This window comes from Bubalus kerabau, chromosome 4 (assembly GCF_029407905.1).
Source record: "Bubalus kerabau isolate K-KA32 ecotype Philippines breed swamp buffalo chromosome 4, PCC_UOA_SB_1v2, whole genome shotgun sequence".
NCBI classification, from domain to species: Eukaryota; Metazoa; Chordata; class Mammalia; order Artiodactyla; family Bovidae; genus Bubalus; species Bubalus kerabau.
Genome location: NC_073627.1, coordinates 22,200,945 through 22,222,723, shown reverse-complemented (window position 1 = coordinate 22,222,723; position 21,779 = coordinate 22,200,945). Strand labels below are relative to the sequence as shown.

At 46.2% G+C, this 21,779-nt stretch overlaps 2 protein-coding genes across 2 annotated transcripts; one reads left to right on the top strand and one right to left on the bottom strand.

Moving 5' to 3' along the window:
- Positions 1–33: 33 nt before the first annotated feature.
- Positions 34–8,322, bottom strand: NT5C3B (5'-nucleotidase, cytosolic IIIB). Its single transcript, XM_055575884.1, has 9 exons — positions 8,244–8,322; positions 7,922–8,020; positions 7,249–7,318; positions 7,116–7,162; positions 4,626–4,711; positions 4,031–4,120; positions 2,846–3,008; positions 1,531–1,731; positions 34–718 (listed from the first exon to the last, which is right to left on the bottom strand). Exons 1-9 carry the CDS (start codon positions 8,253–8,255, stop codon positions 584–586), a joined length of 903 nt encoding a protein of 300 aa, XP_055431859.1. The 5' UTR covers positions 8,256–8,322; the 3' UTR covers positions 34–583.
- Positions 8,323–9,242: 920 nt separating this feature from the next.
- KLHL10 (kelch like family member 10) lies at positions 9,243–21,759 on the top strand. The gene is made up of 5 exons (XM_055575885.1): positions 9,243–9,436; positions 18,206–18,695; positions 20,086–20,703; positions 20,990–21,139; positions 21,348–21,759. The coding sequence occupies exons 1-5, from the start codon at positions 9,243–9,245 to the stop codon at positions 21,720–21,722; spliced, it is 1,827 nt and encodes a 608-aa protein (XP_055431860.1). The 3' UTR covers positions 21,723–21,759.
- Positions 21,760–21,779: the final 20 nt, after the last annotated feature.

The window sequence follows — 21,779 nt, the reverse complement described above, 5'->3', positions numbered from 1 at the left end:
ACATATCCTCCCAACCCTGCCTGCGCCCCTCCCCCGGCCCCCACAGACACACCTGGCTGTGCTAGCTGTGCTCAGAGGGTCTCCTGGGCGAATTCAGTGGTTTTCAAACTGTGTTCCATGGTCTTGGAGATCCCAGCATCTTGGAGCCAAGAGGTACAGGCTCTGCTGCTCCACCCCAGACCCCAAAATCAGATCAGCTGTTTTTCCTTTTTTTTTATTTTTGATCTGTTTCACATATTAGACTTTGACTTGTTTGAAGAACAGCTTCCCATGTTAAAAAATTCTGGAAAAAAAGATTCCCTGGACCAGCTGATTCCTAAACTGCTAACACCGCGTAGGTCCGCAGTTCACCTGGAATAGCTTTCACTGTCCTCCCTTCTGGCAGGGCTCCCTTGAGACACTGGAGAACACAAAACCATGGAGCCGGGGAGAGGAGGAGGGAGGGGTGTGAGCCAGCGGCTCCCGGCCACTGGCAGCCCGGAATGTTCTCTGGAGGACTCTGCACGCACAGGAGCAGAGCTCAGAGCAGAGCGGCCTTCCGGGAAGGCCCCTCCTCACTGCAGCTGGCAGGCCCCGCCTGCGTTCAGGAGCCCTGCATCTCTGTCCAGTCACCCTGCTGCAGGATGTGCTGCAGCAGCCCATTGACCACGTCCAGCGTCTCGTCCCTCTCCAGCACGATGTCATATGAGTCCATGTAGCGCTCCCGCCGCTCCTCCACCTGCCCGGGGAGCAGAGAGCAAGAGTCCCCCAGGGCCCTGCCCTCTGCCCAAACCGCTGTTGCGCACCAGGGGCAGGGGAGGAGGGCCTTCAAGCCACGACTCCCCAAAAGGAGTTCAGGGTTACCGGGCCCTGTCCTTTGGAGACACACATGGCCGTGGGTGCAGGCTGCCACAATTAACCCCTGGGTCAGTGTCAAAAGGAAGGTCACAAGGATTAAGAGACAAAAAACCAGATGTTACCTCTAACCTATGAGAACTGAATTTTCAAAAGCCTTCCACAGCTGCTGGCCAAGTCTGATGCCATACTGTGCCCCTCTACGACCCTGGTTTCATCCACTAACATCTTGTCTGTTTCTACGTTTTCCTTCTCTAAATTATAAACCCACATCTTGAATACCAACATCCCCCATCTCAATCATGCCCTTATAGGTAAGATTTAGGAGGACTGGTGATCAGCCCAACCACTTTCTAAACTATGTCACCTTGGGCAAGTTACTAAATCCCCCTGCCTCAGTTTCCACACTTATGAAAAGGTAAAACAGTCACTACACCTCAAAGTATGACTATACAGATTAGCTGGTCTTATGTTCCTGGCACAAAGTGAGCACTTGTAAGCGTGAGCTCTGATGATGTGCTCTGACCTCCAGATCATGCCCTGTGCTGTGCACACAGCTCTGACCACTGGGTACCTCTTGTTTCCTAGGAGACTATGGCTTGTGTCTGACCTCTGTGCCGCTAATACTTCACACAGTGTGTATCCCATAACAGGAATGAAGGAGCCAGCCATGAAGAGCCCGGGTCTCATACCTACCTTGTCATTTAGGAAGCCAATCTTGAGAATGTTCTCCACGCCAGGAACCCCATCAGCCATTGTAAGGTCCCCCATGGAGTCTCCCAGCAGGAGGATGTTGGTTTTGCCCTGAAGCTGCTGGAAGTAATCGGAGTTCTCGAACACAGAGCTGTTCTTGTTGTAGGTGTGGATGAGCTGGCCCTTGAATCCCTTTAGGAAGCCCTAAGTAGTCAAGACGAGAGACAGACAGAAGGGCTACAGGGACCCATCGAGGGCTGGTTTTCCAGTCTGCCACGGAAGAAACAGAATCCTGAAAGCCACAGATAATGCCAACACTTCACTGCAGTCCAAACTAGGGTCAGCAAGCTGGGGCTCGTGGGCCAGATTTGGACTATTTTTGTAAATTAAGTTCTGTGTGTGTTAGTTGTTCAGTCGCATCTGCCTGTGTGACCCTATGGACTATAGCCCGCCAGGCTCCTCTGTCCCTGGAATTCTCTAGGCAAGAATGTTGGAGTAGGTTGCATTTCCTTCTCCAAGGTCTACTGGAACTTAATTTATAGGCCCATTTGTTTACATCTTCTCAATGGCTGCTTTTTTGTGTGACAGGGTAGTTGTGAATGATCCTAGGAAGATATTTACTATCTGTTCTTTTATAGGAAAAGGATTTTTTGTTTGGTTGGGTTCTTTTTGGCCATGCCACACAGCTTAGGAGATCTTAGTTCCCCAACTGGTGACTGAATCCAGGCCTCAGAAGTGGAAGCACAGGACAACCAGGGAATTCCAAAAAAATGTTTCCAGCCCCTGGTTTAAACTAACAGAGGCCATCAGATATTGTAGATCACCTGCTCTGGGGGAAGCAAGAAGCTGGGATACAAGCATTGCCCAGGCTACATGTGTGCTAACCTCAGCTGTGGGCTGCACTCTAACCACAAGTCAAAGGGACGAACATTCCAGCCTTGGTCTTAAGGGGAAGAAGTCAGAACATGGGTGAGTCAGTGTAGCCCACCTCTGGCTCAAGCAAAACAAGTCCAAGTCCATGCCCCTGAGTACCTAGGATGGCACATGACCCATGACAGTGACACAGGGCCTGGCTGAGCCCTAAACTAGGTCTTCCCCAGCAGACAGACCACTGTCAGCCAGACACCCAAGAATGGGTCTTTCAAAAGCAACTGTCTCTAGCCGCGTTAAAAAATAAATAGCTGCCAAGGGCAACGAAGCCAGCATGCCTTCCCCTCCCTCCTCCTGCCCCCCATCCCAGTTAACATTCAGGGTGAAGCACACTGGCTGGCAGTCCCCATCCTTCTTCCAGCCCCAGCCCTAATGAGATGCAGCTCACATCTTCATCAAACTCCATGTAGTTAGACATGATGTGGATGTTGGGGTGGAACACTTTCCTCTGCCGGATCATTTCTTCCAGGACATCCCCAATGCCCGCAGAAAAGATGAAAAGGGGAATGTTGTTCTGCGAGAGGGTGTTGAAGAATGTCTTGTATCCATCCCTGAAACCAGATGAATGGTTCTAAACTGCATCGCCTCTGCTACTGCCCTTTATTTTCTATTTGGGTTACATCTGTAAAAATTTTCTTTAAACTTTTTTTTTTCTCTTGGGCTGCACTGCTCTGTATGTGAGATCTTAGTTCCCTGACTAGGGATTGAACCTGTGCTCCTGCACGGAGAGCTTGGAGTCTTAACCACTGGACTACCAGTTAAGTCCCTCTAAAATATTTTAAATTGAGGTATAAAATACATAGAATAAATCATTAAAGTGCACTAATCATTAAGTGTTCAGCTCAATTAATATTTACAAAATGTATACATACATGTGATACCTACCAGGTCAAGGTTCCCTCATGTCCCTTCCCAGTTGATGCCACCATCCCCATTTTGACTTCACATCACCATTGATTTGCTTTCCCTGTCCCTGAACTTCACATAAATCATATAAACACATTTGCTTGTTTGTTTCTAGATGATTTTGCCTGAGCAAAATACAACCAGGTGGCTCTCCTAGGGTGGCTTCAGTGGAGAGCACCCCCAACCTCCCCGTGCACAATCCTTGAGGGAAGGCACCCGTGCTGACTTTTTCCTATACGTGCCCCCATCCCTCCTCTGGTAAAGAACGCTCCAGCAGAGAGAGCTGAGCTCTGAAGGCCACCGATGATCAAGGGTCCCAGGCCAGCCGATTCCCATATCTGGATAAAGAACACCAGTTACCATGGGGATCCCATAAGTCTTTTTACCACTGGGAAATATTACCAAGACACGTTTGTTCTGGAAGACGGAGCATCTTCACCACATCCGTTACCAGCAGAATGTGTCTTCGGACACACCCAAGGATAGAAAATTCTCTGGCTGAGTCCAGAGAGGAAAAGCAAGACCTTCTCCTCATGTAGCTACTCATGGTGCTAGGTCCTTTCTGACTCTTCCAGCAACTAACTCCTCTTCAACTCCCTTCGAGCCTCGCTTTGTGAGCAAACCCATTCCAGTCTGGCAGAAGCATTTTCCGGAGCAGGCAGCTCACCTGAGCATTGCGTTGGACTCTCTTACCACCTGGGCTATCTGAAACTTCTGAATCTTCTGTTGACACAGGAGGTCATGCGCTTTGGTCCACCTGGAGAGAGACACCCCACAAAACCCTAAACTCAGACCACTAAGTAAAATGCCCTTTCCCATTGTGGGCCTGAATCCCCTTTGGAAGTGCTGGCAGTGGAGGCCTCATCCTTTTCCTCGGAGCCACTTCCTGCAGGACCCTGGTTGTCCCTAAAGGAGGGGGGCGAGACAGCAACACTACAGACCACAGCTGGGTGAGCTGCTGCTGATGCCAAAGTTCTTCTGAACCCTTTCTCTGGGGCTCTGTCCAGTGATACTGGTTTTTCTGAGGCGGGTTATTGCCCCAAAGCACTAAGGGGCTTATCCCCCAAACTAAGGGGCTTCTAGTTTACTCCAAGGACTCTCAGTGAGCCCCCTACTTCATCCAGCAGCAGCCATGAGTGACCTGTCTGTGTCTGGACAATCTGTTCTAATAGCTGGGAGTGTGGCATTCGGTTGAGCATTCAGTAACCTGCATCTGATTTCAAAGCCAGACCAAGCCATCATTCACCACTACTGGCGCTTACCATTCTACCATGTGAGGTAACTTCTCTTTGATGGTCCGGTGTGGGTCAATCTCGATTGGGTAATAATGGTGAAAAAGCACTTTGAGCTGTGACATCCAAAATGAAGAGAAAAGTCATCAGTCTACATCAAGTTTTCCCCAGCAGAGTCCTACAGTCCCACATGAGAAAAAAAAAGCACCAGTCACCCAGAAGATGCAATTCATATAAGGGAGTCACAGGAGCTTCAGAGCTGGTCATCCTTCTGTATTCCAGCCCCACCCCCACCCCACTGCCCCAAAGACTGAGGTCTAGGCATCAACAACACAAAGAGGCTTTGTAATGAGGTACATCTAGAATTTTGTTGCCGTTGTTGTTGTTATAAATTAGCCCAGGCATCAGCACCTAATCAGTAAGAACTGAGTTAATGCTGTATTTCCTAAAACGTGGTATGCTTTCTTAGGAAGTAGGCAAGATAACTTAGGGGCAGGGGAGCACATGGATAAAAACACGTTTCATTTTAGTGGTTTGGGACTCATTTTAATGCTATGTCAGAAAAAGAAAGAAAACAAACACATCAAACTACTGCTTTCACAAAGACTGTTTCTTTTGCAAGTGAAGTAGTAATCGTAGTGGTAGTTGCTCAGTCGTGTTCAACTCTTGGTGACTCCACGGACCGTAGCCTGCCAGGCTCCTCTGTCCGCGGAATTCTCCAGGCAAGAATGCAAGAGTGGGTAGGCATTCCCTTCTCCAGGGTCATCTTCCTGACCCAGGGATCGAACTCAGGTCTCCTGCACTGCAGGCAGATTCTTAACTGTCTGAGCCACTAGGGAACCCCAACTGCCCTGCTTTTAAAGATTTAAGTACTACGAGTTGCACTTAAATCTTTAAAAGCCGGGCAATTTAGATAGATCTGGTAAAAAAACATGCTCCAGTGGAGCTAGAACACTGTAGTATGTTCAGGGATAACCACTGCACTGCCAATGTCAGGTGGACAACCTCACCGGGAGCATCTCCATGTGCCTCCTCTGGCTAAGGTCACCTTCCACATGCCTGGACCCTCCAGACTTTAAGGAGGCTGCTTCAGGGATCATGTGTCACATGGTTCAGTCAGTAACAGTGCCCAATAAAAACAGGAATGGACAGAGTGAAGAATTATAATTTTAATACGTGCATGGTCTTGGAATATTATGAGATCAAATGGAGTCCCCGACCATCAGTCCAAAGGAGGGTTAAATTCAAAGACAGGAAGCCCCTAAAATGTATTAAAGATTCTTAATTATTTGAATGTGAGAACATTCTTCTGAAAGTAAAACAGAACTCAACAGAATATAAATTTTTAAAAATAAAAAATATTTCTTTACATAAATTTTGCCTTATGAATTTCTTCAGAAAAACATCAACACCAGAAATCCTAGTTTTCTCTAGCTTCTTCATCCTAGAGAGGGCACACAAACCTTTTATTTGTGAATGAAGCTCCCTGGAAGTTGCTATGATCGGGGATGTGAGGGACCAAGAAGAGTGACTTCCCAAAGGTGATCAGTGGTAGAGCCAGACTCTACCTTAAGCTACAAATGGCATTTCCAGAGACACAGATGTAGAAATAGAAAGGCTATCTATAATTCACTGCCCATCCTAATAACCAGTAATCATGCAGAGTACTGGAAGAGCTGACCAACCACGGCCGGCCAACAAACTGCTTAGTACACAACTGGGTGAACTTCATAATCAAGTGGAACTAAATGATACAGTTACTTAGAAGAAAGAGCTCAGCAAAGAAATGAACAGTTAGCACAGCTCTGCTCCGGCACAGAGGACATTGATGGGAAGAACGTGGAACAAAGTAAAATGAACTCCAAGGCTACAGGGATCACCTTATATTATCTGTATGCATCTTATGGAAATGGGGAGTTTCATACACAGACATTAATTCAGAAGTCTTTCTTGGTAACTGCTAACTCACCAAGAAAATTTATACTGTCAAGGAAACAGCATAATACAGTTAAAAAGAGTTTGGGAACAGAATCAGATCTATGGGAAAACCAAGCTCTGCATCTTGCTATGTGACTTTGAGTTAAGTTGTTCAAACCTCTCCAAGTCTCTGTTTCCCCATCTGTTAAATGGAGGCAGTAAAACATCTCCTGTAAGTTCCATAGCTAGCAGTAAGCATATTCCAACCATTCATTATCACATGTCTTGGCCAATAAGGAAAAGCTATCTCAGTGTATAAGACTAAGTCCACCTGGGAATTCCCTGGTGGCCCAGTGGTTAAAACGCCTCCCTTTCATTGCCAAGGGCCCTGTTCAATCCCTAGTCAAGGACCCCTACGATTCCACAAGCCACACACACACACACACACACACACACACACAAAGACTAGGTCCACCTGAGCACAACAATTTTTTTTTAAAAATTAACCTTCTACGGTCTCAACCCTGGAATCTTTGGTCCTAACAAGAACCACTGGATGCCGTATATGCCAGCCGTTTCTGAGCAAAGAAGGGAGTAACCCACCTCTTTCCGGCACTCCTCACTGATGATCTTGCTGTTATCCAGAATGTCTGCAAAAACACAGAACTCCTTTTACTTGTGCCTTAGAAGCCATCATCCTGTCAAGTCCAATAAAGCAAGCTTGTGTGTGACTTACTGTAAGAAGAAGGGCATCGTTTTCCATTATATGCAAACCTGCTCAAGGTCATGTCAAAATCAGAAATGACCTGAAATGCAAAAGAGAGATGATGCCTAGACAGGCACCTTCCGGTGTAGCCCTGCATCAATATGAATACGGAAAGCCAAACAGCTCTATGCCCAGCCTGCAGACACAGTCCTGGGGGAGTTAGGAACAACTGGAGAGGGAAGGAAGAACTAATTCTAGTTAGTACCTGTGCCAACTCAGAGAACATCCAGTTTCGTGGAGGGTGGGGATGGGGACTGCAAAATCAGGACCTCTTCTACCCTTTCAATAGCACCCATCTCAATGCCCTGGCTTCTCTTAAGATGCCTCCTCCTTCTGGCTCATCTCCACATCTGCACCTTCTTCGGGAGCCCACCAACCTCAGCTAGTAAGGACAACAAGACCCGGAGGCCTGGTGTGGGGTGCTTTCTGTCTAAAGAAATTTGAGAACATTGAAATCTAGGTTCTCGGACAGGTGGGCTCTCCTCCAAGGCAAAACAGGCTTGCCCTCAAGTCCCTGGCTATTTCTAAAGGCTGAAGGCTTACCTGCACGTGTCTGCAGCAACGCGGTAAGGCGCCCAGGGCAGGCCACCTCCCCAGCCACCCGCATCCCGCCCAGCGGCCCCGACTTTGCCCCCCGCGATACCTGTAAGCGGTCTCCCCCGCCCTTGCGGAGGGCGCCCACGATCTCCTGCACCCGTCCGGGCTGCCGCATCAGGACCGTGGCCTTCATCAGGGTGCTCACCTGTCCCGAGACCCGAGAGAACCGCTGATTCCAGCACCGCGCAGGGCCCAAAGGGAGCCCCGCGAAGCCGGGCCGGGGGCGCAGGGGGCGAGCGGGGCCTCTGGCAAGGCCTGGGCGTCTACGGGCCGCACTGGCGCGGCAGGGCCCAGACGGCCTGCTGGGGGTCGCGGAGCGCCCGGGGGTTCGGGGTCAGCCCCACACCGGTCTCCTGCTCCCACCTCACCTCCTCCGCCATTGCGCTCGCGGGCCGGTTGGCGGCGTGGACACAACGACCGCCCCCGCGCCTGCACTGCGCAGGCGCCGCTTCCGACCGGGGCGGATCCGGGGGCGGGGGGCGGATCCGGGGGCGGGGTGGGGTTGGGGTGCCGGCTTCGAGCCCAGAGGCGGTGGGTTCGGTGCAGGGTCTGCAGAGGCAGGCGGCCTCTGAAGGGCCGCGCGGCGCTGTGCACGTGCAGACCCTGCTTGAGAGCCCTGTGTTGAGGACGGGGAGGGTCCCAAGAGGTGGAGGGTACGTGGGTGCCATTCCTTGTAGAGCAAAAACCCTGACCAGAGTGGTCATTTCCAGGCTTACAGTTTGCATGATCAAAAGGCTGCAGGAAGGGAAGGGATGTGAAGGAGACATAAGTGAGTTCTGTTGAACAGCTGGAAGGTGCTTCCTTCTCTGGACTCGCTCATCCCAGAAGATGGGTGACTCACGTCCAGAGGGCAGGAAGGCCCTGGACAGGTGGACCAGAATGAAAGCTCATCCATCAGCTTTACTTCTTCCTTCTGCCTTCTCTGACTTAGCTTCCCAGAACTCTGTCTGGGAGTCAAGTGCCGGGCTGTAGAAGAAGGTAGATGGATGCTACAGAGATGCCCAACTGAACACCTGAAGTAGGCCACAGGAGTTAGAGTGAAACAGAACTCTGATATGGTGGTGCTGGTGGTCACGGGGCCCTGGTCTTCTGGTTGCGGAAGGTGTGGGGTGGTCTTCAACCTGAGTGGTGCCTTGGGGCAGGGGAGAAGGAAGAAGGACAGGGACACGAGAGAGTTCCAGAACCTGAGAACACAATCCTGAGAGTGACCTCACTGCGGCCCCAGGATTCTGGAACCTGGACTGCCTGATGGGCCCTATATGAAAGATGTAGTAGGGAAAAGGAGCGACAGCTGGCTAAAGGGGCCCCCCCACAATCCTCCCCGACACCCTAGGAGAGCAGCCTCTCTCCGCTGATCCCAGGGTGCCATGGAGATGGAGAGCGCGGCGGCCTCCACACGGTTCCACCAGCCTCACATGGAGAGGAAGATGAGTGCGATGACCTGTGAGATCTTCAACGAGCTTAGGCTAGAGGGCAAGCTCTGCGACGTGGTCATCAAGGTCAATGGCTTTGAGTTCAATGCCCACAAGAACATCCTCTGTAGCTGCAGTTCCTACTTTAGGTATAACAGGGTTGCTGAACTAAGCCAAAGGGGGAACTGGGCTCATTCTGAGACATTTTGGTTCATTTCATGTTTCCCACCCCATGATCTTAAGTTTAGGGATCCTGTCAAAGCCCTGGGCTTCTGTAGACTGGCTTCTTTGTAGACAGGCCTCTGAAGAGGCCCAATCAGGGCTGGAGCCTCTCTGGTTTTCAACTGAACTTCAACCAGCTGTTGGTGGGTCAGGTGCTTTTTTTTTCTTTGATTTGCACCCACCCCAACCTTTGGGATAGTTGGACACCTGTACTGGATTTCCTACTTAAACCTAGGTAACAGTGCCACCTCAGCTACCCCTTAAGCCCCTGAGACTGTTTCAGGCAGGGTGATAAATTAACAAGGATAGAGAGGGTGGGAAGCAGGGTGAAGGGAAAGAACCCAGGAAATATTTATCAGAAATAAAGGGAAGTTTGAGCCAAAAGTGTTGTAATCAGGAAGGTAAAGAGCTATCTTGCTTATGAGCTGAAAATATTTGAGTACTCAATTCCAATGAAGATATGGTAAGAGTGTCCCACCTAAAAATTCTCATTCATGTAAACCTAGAGCAAGGTATACAAAAAGGTTGAATAGTGCATATTTTAAGTGGACTTTTGCAGGCCACACAGTCTTTGTCCCAACTACTCCACTCTGCTTTCAGTGCGATAGCAGCCATGTTTTGTTGTTGTTCAGTCACCCAGTTGTGTCTGACTCTTCATGACCCCATGGACTGCAGCACGCCAGGCCTCCCTGTCCCTCACCATCTCCCAGAGTACGCCCAAGTTCATGTGCATGGTATCAGTGATGTCATACAGCCATCTCATCCTCTGATGCCCTCTTCTCCTTCTGCCCTCAATCTTTCCCAGCATCAGGGTCTTTTCCAATGAGTCAGCTGTTTGCATCAGGTGACCAACATATTGGAGCTTCAGCTTCAGCATCAGTCCTTCCAATGAATATTCAGGGTTGATTTCCTTTAAGATGGACTTGCTGTCCAAGGGGCTCTCAAGAGTCTTCTCCAGCACCACTGTTCGAAGACAACAATTCTTCGGTGCTCTGCCTACTTTATGGTCCAGCTCTCACCACCATACATGATTACTGGAAAGACCATAGCCGTGAATATATAGACCTTTGTTGGCAAAGCAATGTCTTTGCTTTTCAACACACTAAGTTTGTCACAGCTTTCCTGCCAAGAAGCAATTGTCTTCTGATTTCATGGCTGCAGTCACCATCCACAGTGATTTTAGAGCCCAAGAAGAGGAAATCTATCACTGCTTCCACCGTTTCCCCTTGTATTTGCCATGAAGTGATGGGGCTGGATGCCATAATCTTAGTTTTTTTAATATTTAGTTTTAAGCCGGCTTTTTTTACTCTCCTCCCTTACCCTCAAGAGGTTCTTTAGTTCCTCTTCACTTTCTGCCATTAGAGTGTTATCATCCACGTATCTAGGTTGTTGATGTTTCTCCTGCCAATCTTGATTCCAGCTTGTAACTCATCCAGCCTGACATTTCTCAAGAACTGCTCAGCATGTAAGTTAAATTAACAGGGTGACAGCAAACAGCTGTATCATATTCCTTCCTCAATCCTGAACCAGTCAGTTGTTCCACACAGGGTTCTAACTGTTGCTTCTTGACCCACATACAGGTTTCTCAGGGGACAGGTAAGATGGTCTGGTATCCCCATCTCTTTGAGAGTTTTCCACAGTTTGTTATGACCACACAGTCAAAGGCTTTAATGTGGTCGATGAAACAGAGGTAGATGTTTTTCTGGAATTCCCTTGCTTTCTCTGTGATCCAATGAATGTTGGCAATTTGATTTCTGGTTCCTCTGCCTTTTCTAAACCCAACTTGGACATCTGAAAGTTCTCGGTTCATGTGATGCTGAAATCTAGCATGCAGGATTTTGAGCATAACCTTATTAGCTCGAGAGATGAGTGCAATTGTCTGGTGGTTTGAACATTCTTTAGTGCTGCCCTTCTTGGGAATTGGGATGAGGATTGACCTTTTCCAGTGCTGTGGCCATTAGTGGGTTTTCCAGATTTGCTGATGTATTGAGTGCAGCACTTTGATAGCATCATCTTTTAGGATTTTTAAATGGCTCTACTGGAATTCCATCACATTGACTAGCTTTATTTATTTATTTTTAATAATTTATATTTTTACTTTTGACTTTTCTGGGTTTTCATTGCTGTGCGTGGGCTTTCTCTAGTTGTGGAGAGTGGGGGCTACTCTCTAGTTGCAGTTCACAAGCTTCTCATTGCAAAGCTCAGGCTCTGTAGCTATGGCAAACAGGCTTAAATACTCTGCGATATGTGGAATCTTCCTGGACCAGTGATTGAACCTGTGTCTCTTGCATTGGCAAGCAGATTCTTAACCTCTGGACCACCAGGGAAGTCCCACTAGCCTTACCGACAGCAGTGCTTTCTAAGGCCCACTTGACTTCACACTCCAGAAGGTCTGACTCTGGATACCTTTCTGTGGTAAAAGGACTTGCATAACTCAATGAAGCTATGAGCCATGCCATGTAGGGCCACTCGAGATGGACGGGTCACAGTGGAGAGTTCTGACTAAACAAGGGAATGGCAAACCACCCCAGTATACTTGCCATGAGAACCCCATGAAATGTATAAAAAGACAAAAAGATATGACACTGAAAGATGAGTCCCCAGGTTGGAAGGTGTCCAATATGCTACTGGGAAGAGTGAAGGACAACTACTAATAGCCCCAGAAAGAATGAAGCAGCTGGGCCAAATGGGAAATGACGCTCAGTTATGGATGTGTTTGGTGATGAAAGTAAAATCCAATGCTGCAAAGAACAGTATTGCATAGGAACCTGGAATGTTAGGTCCATAAATCAAGGTAAATTGGACATGGTCAAGCAGGAGATGGTAAGAATAAACATCAATATTTTAGGAATCAGTGGACTAAAATATACAGAAATGGGTGAATTTAATTTCACTTCAGTTCAGTCGCTCAGTCGTGTCCAACTCTTTGTGACCCCACGGACTTTAGCATGCCAGGCTTCCCTGTCTATCACCTACTCCCAGAGCTTGTTCAAACTCATGTCCATCAAGTTGGTGATGCCATCCAACCATCTCATCCTCTGTTGTCCCCTTCTCCTCCTGACTTCAGTCTTTCCCAGTATCAGGGTCTTTTCCAATAAATCAGTTCTTTGCATCAGGTGGCCAAAGTATTGGAGTTTCAGCTTCAGCATCAGTCCTTCCAATGAATATTCAGGACTTCCTTTAGGATCAACTGGTTTGATTTCCTTGCTGACCAAGGCACTCTCAAGAGTCTTTTCCAACACCACAGTTCAAAAGCATCAATTCTTCGGTGCTCAGCTTTCTTTATAGTCCAGTTCTCACATCCATATATGACTACTGGAAAAACCATAGCTTTGAATAGATGGACCTTTGTTGGCAAAGTAATGTCTCTGCTTTTTAATATGCTTTCAGAATTGGACACGACTGAAGCGACTTAGCAGCAGCAGCTAGGTGGTCATAGCTTTTCTTCCAAGGAGCAAACATCTTTTAATTTCATGGCTGCAGTCACCATTTGCAGTGATTTTGGAGCCCCCAAAAATAAAGTCTGTCACTGTTTCCACTGTTTCCCCATCTATTTGCCATAAAGTGGTGGGACCAGATGCCATGATCTTAGTTTTTTGAATGCTGAGTTTTAAGCCAGGTTTTTCACTCTCCTCTTTCACCTTCATCAAGAGGCGTTTTAGTACTTCTTTGCTTTCTGCTGTAAGGGTGGTGTCATCCACGTATCTGAGGTTATTGATATTTCTCCTGGCAATCTTGATTCCAGTTTGTGCTTCATCCAGCCCAACATTTCACATGATGTACTTTGCATATAAGTTAAATAAGCAGGGTATCCTTGACGTACTCCTTTCCCAATATGGAACCAGTCCATTGTTCCATGTCCAGTTCTAACTGTTGCTTTTTGACCTGCATACAGATTTCTTAGGAGGCAGGTAAGGTGGTCTGGTATTCCCATCTTTTGAAGAATTTTCCAGTTTGTTGTGATCCACACAGTCAAAGGCTTTGGCATAGTCAATAAAGCAGAAGTAGATGCTTTTCTGGAACTCTCTTGCTTTTTCGATGATCCAACATATTGGCAATTTGATCTCTGGTTCTTCTGCCTTTTCTAAATCCAGCTTGAACATCTGGAAGTTCTCGGTTCACATACTGTTGAAGCCTGGCTTGGAGAATTTTGAGCTTTACTTTGCTAGCATGCGAGATGACTGCAATTGTGCGGTAGTCTGAATATTATGGCATTGCCTTTCTTGGGGATTGGAATGAAAATTGACTTTTTCCAGTCCTGTGGCCTCTGCTGAGTTTTCCAAATTTGCTGGCATATTGAGTGCAGCACTTTCACAGCATCATCTTTTAGGATTTGAAATAGCTCAACTGGAATTCCATCACCTCCACTAGCTTTGTTCATAGTGATGCTTTCTAAGGCGGACTTGACTTCACATTCCAGGATGTCTGGCTCTAGGTGAGTGATCACACCATCGTGGTTATCTGGGTCATTAAGATCTTTTTTGTATAGTTCTTCTGTGTGTTCTTGCCACCTTTTCTTAATAACTTCTGCTGTTAGGCCCATACCATTTCTGTCCTTTATTGCGCCCACCTTTACATGAAATGTTCCCTTGGTATCTCTAATTTTCTTGAAGAGATCTCTAGTCTTTCCCATTCTATTGTTTTCCTCTATTTCTTTGCATTGATCACTGAAGGTTTTCTTATCTCTCCTTGTTATTCTTTGGAACTCTGCATTCAAATGGGTATATATTTCCTTTTCTCCTTTGCCTTTCACTTCTCTTCTTGTTTAATCTATTTGTAAGGCCTCCTCAGGCAACCATTTTGCATTTTTGCATTTCTTTTTCTTGGAGATGGTCTTGACCACTGCCTCCTGTACAATGTCACCAACCTCCGTCCATAGTTCTTCAGGTACTCTGTCTATCAGATCTAATCCCTTGAATCTACTTGTCACTTCCACTGTATAATCATAAGGGATTTGATTTAGGTCACACATGAATGGCTCAGTGGTTTTCCCTACTTTCTTCAATTTAAGTCTGAATTTTGCAATAAAGTGTTCATGATCTGAGCCACAGTCAGCTCCCAGTCTTGTTTATGCTGATTGTATAGAGCTTCTCCATCTTTAGCTGCAAAGAATATAATCAATCTTATTTTGATATTGACCAACTAGTGATGTTCATGTGCAGAGTCTTCTCTGGTATTGTTGGAAGAGGGTGTTTGCTATGACCAGTGCATTCTCTTGGCAAAACTCTGTTAGCCTTTGCCCTGCTTCATTCTGTACTCCAAGGCCAAATTTTCTTGTTACTCCAGGTATCTCTTTACTTGCTACTTTTGCATTCCAGTCCCATATGATGAAAAGGACATCTTTTTTTGGCATTAGTTCTAGAAGGTCTTGTAGGTATTCATAGAACCATTCAACTTTACCTTCTTCAGCATTAGTCGTTGGGGCATAGACTTGGATTACTGTGATAATGAATGGTTTGCCTTGAAAACGAACAGAGATCATTCTGTAATTTTTGAGACTGCACCCAAGTACTGCATTTCAGACTCTTTTGTTGACTATGAGGGCTACTCTATTTCTCCTAAGGGATTCTTGCCCACAAAAGTAGATATAATGGTCATCTAAATTAAATTCGCCCATTCCAGTCCATTTTAGTTTACCAATTCCTAAAATGTCAGTGTTCACTCTTGCCATCTCCTGTTTGACCACTTCTAATTTATCTTGATTCATGGACTTAACATTGCAGGTTCCTATGCAATATTGTTCTTTACAGCATCAGACTTTACTTCCATCAGTAGTCATTTAATTTGGTTGGACCATTATATCTAGTACTGCAGGCAAGAATCCAATAGAATAAATGGAGTAGCCCTCATAGTCAACAAAAGAGTGTGAAATGCAGTACTTGGATGCTACATCAAAAATGACAGAATGATCTCGGTTCATTTCCAAGGCAAACCATTTCAACATCACAGTAATTCAAGTCCATGCCCCAACCACAGATGCCAAAGAAGCTGAAGTTGATCACTTCTGTGAAGACATAGAAGACCTCCTAGAACTAACACCAAAAACAGATGTTCTATTCATCACTGGGGATTGGAATGCAAAAGTAGGAATTCAAGAAAACCTAACAGGCAAGTAACAGGCAAGTTTGACCTTGGAATACAAAATGAAGCAGGGCAAAGGCTAACAGAATTCTGCCAAGAGAATGCACTGGTCATAGCAAACACCCTTTTGCAACAACACAAGAGACGACTTTACACATGGACATCACCAAATGGTCAATACCGAAATCAAATTGATTACACTCTTTGCAGTCAAAGACAGAGAAGCTGTATACAGTCAGCAAAAACAAGACTTGGAACTGACTGTCGCTCAGACTATCAGCTTCTCATAACAAAATTCAGGCTTAAACTAAAGAAAGCGGGGAAAACCACTAGGCCAGCCAGGTACGACTTGAATCAAATCCCCTATGAATATCATTGGAGGTGATGAATAGATTCGAGGGATTAGATCTAGTAAACAGTGTGCCTGAAGAAGTGTGGACAGAGGTATGTAATATTGTACAGGAGGCAGCAAACAAAGCCATCCCAAAGAAAAGCAAGAAGGCAAAGTGGTTACCTGAGAAGTCCTCACAAATAGCTGCAGAAAGAAGAGAAGTGAAAAAGCAAGAGAGGAAGGGAAAGGTACACCTAACTAAACGCAGAGTTTCAGAATAGCAAGGAGAGACAAGAAGGCCTTCTTCAACGAACAATGCAAAGATATAGAGGAAAACAACAGAAGGGGAAAGACTAGAGATCTCTTTAGGAAAATTGGAAATACCAAGGGAACATTTCACCCAAAGATGGGCACAATAAAGGATAGAGAAAGTAGAGACCTAGTAGAAGCAGAAGAGATCAAGGAGAACTGGAAAATAGCCATGGACAATTCTAACTGAAAGAACATGGCTGTGTTCCAATAAAATTATTTTATTATCAAAATTTGAATTTATTATAATTTCCAGGTGTCACAATATTTTCCCCAATTTAAAAATGTAAAAAAATTCTTAACTCTTGGGCAGGACAAAAATAGAGGAGTTGGGTTGAATTTGGCCCAGAGGCTATAGGTTTGCAGACTTCTTTGATAGAGAATTTGATCTCTGAGCCCATATTTCCTTAAACTTCTTAGAAAAAGGATGCAAAAATATATTAGGGCAGGGACTTCTGCAACACCTAGAAAAGTACCTAGCTATTTAGAAAGGACCCAATAAATAATTGTGGAATAGTGGTCATTTATTCATTCAATAATTTCTTATTGAGTGCCTATTTTGTGACAGGTACTGGAAAAAAAGAAAACACATAAATATTCCTGTTCTCATTAAGTTTACCTTCAAATAGGGGTAATAGGCATTTAATAAAATATATATCTGATCATAATTGCTAGGGAAAAAGAAGACAGGGAGTGGTTATTTTAAATAGGATTACCATTTTGCTGACAAAGTGACATTTGAGGAAAGACTTCCAGGGGGTGAAGTCTTAGAAAATACGGAAGTCTGGGGCAGGGGGGTGGCGGGGAGCCTTCCAGGCTGAGTAGAAAGCAAAATGCAAAGGACCCAAGATGGAAGCATCTCTGGTGTATTCAAGGAAAGCAAGGCCAGCAGGGCTGGAATAAGGTGAGAAGGAAGGCAAGAGGAAATATGATTAGAGAGGTATTCATGGTCCAGATCTCAGGGGTCTTTTGTAGTCCCTGGTAAGGATTTCATATTTTACTCTGTAAATAACAAGGGAAGCCAGTGGAAGTTTCTGAGTGGAAGAGGAGCATAAACTCATAAGGATCACTCTGGGGGCTGGGATAAGACTGTAAACTCTGGAGATGTCAAGGGCAGAAGCAGAGAGATCAGTTAGGGCAGGGGTCCCCAACCTCCAGGTCACAGACTGATACCAGCCTATTAGGAACCAGGCTGCACAACAGGAGGTGAGTGGCAGGCCGGTGAAGCTTCACCTGTATTTACAGCCAGTGCTCATCACTCTCACGACTGCCTGAGCTCCACCTCCTGTGAGATAAGTGGCAGCATTAGATTCTCACAGGAGCGTGAACCCTACTGTGAACTATGCATGCGAGGGATCTAGGTTGCAGGCTCCTTATGAGAATCATCCTGAAACCATCCCTACCTCCAGTCTATGGAAAAATTGTTTTCCACAAAACTGGTGCATGGTCCCAAAAAGGTTGAGGACTGCTGAGTTAGGGGGTTTATTCGCAATAATCAAGGAAAGAGATGGCGGTGGCTCAGACTAAGAAGGTAGCAACAGGAGTGGTGCGAAGTGATCAGATTCTGGATATGAATAATACTTGTTTTAAAAGTGTATTTGCTCAAGTTTAATTTCTTTAATTGGGGTAGAGTTTGATGGACGATGGGCTGAAACAGAAAAGACCTGGGTCATACTACCAGCTGTAGATCTCAATTTCTCCATCCCTAAAATGGGGAAAAGGGCTACTGATCATGAAAATAGGAATAAAAGTGACCAAAGATCTTGGAAAGGTTCTTTTGACCACTATATAAAGCCTACTCTCCTCCCTCTTACCTCACACCAATGTATTTCCAATATACTGTGTGCTATTTGGAAAATGTCCAAACTCTCCCACAAGAAAAGGTTGGGGTTCGGGGGGCGGGGGGGGGGCGGGGAAAACATGACAGACTGGAGAGAAATATTTCAGTGACTGCTAGTTTTTGTCTCTCTTCCAGAGCTTTGTTTACAAGTGGCTGGAACAACACTGAAAAGAAAATATACAACATCCCTGGCATTTCCCCCGACATGATGAAGCTGATTATCGAATACGCATACACCCGGACGGTCCCCATCACACCGGATAACGTGGAGAAACTTTTGGCTGCTGCAGACCAGTTTAACATCATGGGTATTGTCAGGGGTTGCTGTGAGTTCCTCAAGTCGGAGCTGTGCTTGGATAACTGTATCGGCATCTGCAAGTTCACGGACTACTACTACTGCCCTGAGCTGAGGCAGAAAGCCTACATGTTCATACTGCACAACTTTGAGGAGATGGTTAAAGTCTCAGCAGAGTTTTTAGAGCTCTCAGTCACTGAACTTAAGGATATCATTGAGAAAGATGAGCTCAACGTCAAACAAGAAGATGCTGTATTTGAGGCCATTTTAAAATGGATTTCTCATGACCCCCAAAATAGGAAGCAGCATATTTCAGTTTTGCTTCCCAAGGTCATTTAGTTATTTTTTTGTGGGATGCTTTAATTGTTCACTCTTTTTTTTCTGGCTGAGCCATGTGACTTGTGGGATCTTAGTTCCACGAAGTGAAGTGAAAGTCGCTCAGTCGTGTCCGACTCTTTGCGACCCCATGGACTATACAGTTCATGGAATTCTCCAGGCCAGAATACTGGAGTGGGTAGCCGTTCCCTTCTCCAGGGGATCTTCCCAACCCAGGGATCAACTCCAGGTCTCTCACATTGCAGGCGGATTCTTTACCAGCTGAGCCACAAGGGAAGCCCAAGAATACTGGAGTGGTTGGCCTGTCCCTTCTCCAGCGGATCTTCCCGACCCAGGAATCAAATGGGGGTCTCCTGCATTGCAGGGGGATTCTTTACCAACTGAGTCAGTTCCGTGCCCAGGGATCAAAGCCATGCCCCTAGCATGGAGGTTCACTTGGAGTCCTAACTACTGGACTACCAGGGAATTCCCTTAATTGCTCACTTTTGATTCATTAATCCCAGAGGGATTGTCCCAAGGACTACACTCAGACGTTTGACAGATGCCAGAGTTGTCGTTATATTTATATATATTTATATATAACATATATATAAATATATACTTATATATGTGGACTTCTCAGGTGGCACTAGTGGCAAAGAACCGGCCTGCCAATGCAGGAGATGTAAGAGACTTGGGTTTGATCCCTGGGTTGGGAAGATCCCTTGGATGAGGGCATGGCAACCCACTCCAATATTCTTGCCTGGACAATCCACAGAGGAGCCTGGTGGGCTCTGGTCCATAGGGTCACAAAGAGTTGGACACAACTGAAATGATTTAGCACGCAGTCACTTATAGATGTACATACGTAGAAGGCATCCCCTGCCATTCTCTGGAATTTTAAAGCTTTCTTCGCCCCTGGCATGGCTAGTTCCTTCTGCCCCAATTATTTTCTCTTTGACCAAAATTCTGATAGTGGGGGAAGGAGAAAGCAGGTCTTCAAAAGAATTCTAAAAGGTCTTCCTTTTACCTCTTTCCTTCTGTGAGTTTCCCCAACCAAAACAGGAGTTAGACTAGAAACCAGGTAACGAGCATTGCACTCAATTGTAACCATCTGGTGCTAATTCATGTTACTTTATATAGAGAGACATAGATATCCAATCACTGAACAAGGACCACAGCTTTTTCTGGTCTAAAAGTCCTGTCCAGGGGCCAAGGAATGGACTAGCCCTGTGACCACTTGAGGTGGCTTCTATCTCACTCATTCTCAGCATCCACATGTAAGTTACAAAAATAAAACATGACCCTAGTGCATTCAGTGGAGGCTGTGAAGTTGTGGGCTTAAGGACATGGGTTTTTCAGACACCTCGCCTCATCTGAATGACTTTCTGTATTTCCTTCTTAGGTCCGCCTGGCCCTAATGCATGCTGAATATTTCATGAACAATGTTAAAATGAATGACTATGTCAAAGACAGTGAGGAATGCAAGCCAGTCATCATTAATGCCCTGAAGGCCATGTATGACCTAAATATGAATGGACCTTCTAATTCTGATTTCACCAACCCGCTCACCAGGCCCCGCTTGCCCTATGCCATCCTATTTGCAATTGGTGGCTGGAGTGGTGGGAGCCCCACCAATGCCATTGAGGCATATGATGCTCGGGCAGACAGATGGGTGAATGTCACTTGTGAGGAAGAGAGTCCTCGTGCCTACCATGGGGCAGCCTATTTGAAAGGCTATGTTTATATCATTGGGGGGTTCGATAGTGTGGACTATTTCAATAGTGTTAAGCGTTTTGACCCAGTCAAGAAAACCTGGCACCAGGTGGCCCCAATGCACTCCAGGCGTTGCTACGTCAGTGTGACAGTCCTCAGCAATTTTATTTACGCCATGGGAGGCTTTGATGGCTACGTGCGTCTCAACACTGCTGAGCGTTATGAGCCAGAGACCAACCAGTGGACACTCATTGCCCCCATGCATGAGCAGAGGAGTGATGCGAGTGCCACAACACTCTACGGAAAGGTGAGACCCCCGGGGAAGGCGGAAATAATGCTGTTTTTTGAGGTGGATGGAAAACAGAAGTGGCGGTATTCACCTTGCAATACTAACCCCTGCATCCAATGACTAAGTGGCCCTTTGTAACCATCTTTTACCTATTAAAAAGCAATGTGTGCACATGTGGAAAAAACTCAGACTGCAGACTGGCATCTGAAGTGTCCTCGGCCCCCAGCCACCATCATGTACACCCTCCTTCCTTCTACTCCCCAGAAGTAACAATTTTACTCATCCTGGAACTGTCTTCACACAGGTCTACATATGTGGTGGGTTTAACGGGAACGAATGCCTGTTTACAGCAGAAGTGTACAACGCTGAGAGTAATCAGTGGACAGTCATAGCACCCATGAGAAGCAGGAGGAGTGGGATAGGTGTAATTGCTTATGGAGAACATGTATATGCGGTGAGTTTCTTTCCCACAACAAACTGATAGCCTAGGTTTTCTATTAGCAAATAGGTTTACACTACCAGTGGGAAGTATCTGAAAGCTTCTTATCCACGGAAGATAGTGGAAGAGGGAGGTATGAAATCACGGGTCCCCGGCAAGGAGGGATCCTCAGTGCACAGAAGCGACGGTTAACAGCCAGTTGTGTTTCCTCTGCTGTCCACAGGTAGGCGGCTTTGACGGAGCTAATCGACTTAGGAGTGCAGAAGCCTACAGCCCAGTGGCTAACACTTGGCGCACAATCCCAACTATGTTTAATCCTCGTAGCAATTTTGGCATCGAGGTGGTAGATGACCTCTTGTTTGTGGTGGGTGGTTTTAATGGCTTTACCACCACCTTTAATGTTGAGTGCTATGATGAGAAGACTGACGAGTGGTATGATGCTCATGACATGAGTATATACCGCAGTGCTCTGAGCTGCTGTGTGGTACCAGGGCTGGCCAACGTTGGGGAATATGCAGCTAGACGGGACAACTTCACAGGACTAGCACTGCGAGATGAAGTAAAGTACTCTGCCTCGACAAGTACCCTACCTGTATAAGCCTCTTCATATTAGCTAATAAAAAGTCTAAGCAATAAGAATTAATTCTTTTTTAAA

Bases quoted from the DNA above. Each gene is read 5' to 3' on its own strand.
- KLHL10 (XM_055575885.1), top strand. From the start codon at position 9,243: ATGGAGATGGAGAGCGCGGCGGCCTCCACACGGTTCCACCAGCCTCAC. The intron at 9,437-18,205 runs GTATAACAGGGT...TCTCTCTTCCAG, and splicing joins AGCTGCAGTTCCTACTTTAG to AGCTTTGTTTACAAGTGGCT. The intron at 18,696-20,085 runs GTCATTTAGTTA...TTTCCTTCTTAG, and splicing joins TTTCAGTTTTGCTTCCCAAG to GTCCGCCTGGCCCTAATGCA.
- NT5C3B (XM_055575884.1), bottom strand. The intron at 7,319-7,921 runs GTATCGCGGGGG...TTTGCATTTCAG, and splicing joins GCGGGGGAGACCGCTTACAG to GTCATTTCTGATTTTGACAT. The intron at 4,121-4,625 runs GTAAGCGCCAGT...GTCTCTCTCCAG, and splicing joins TTACCTCACATGGTAGAATG to GTGGACCAAAGCGCATGACC.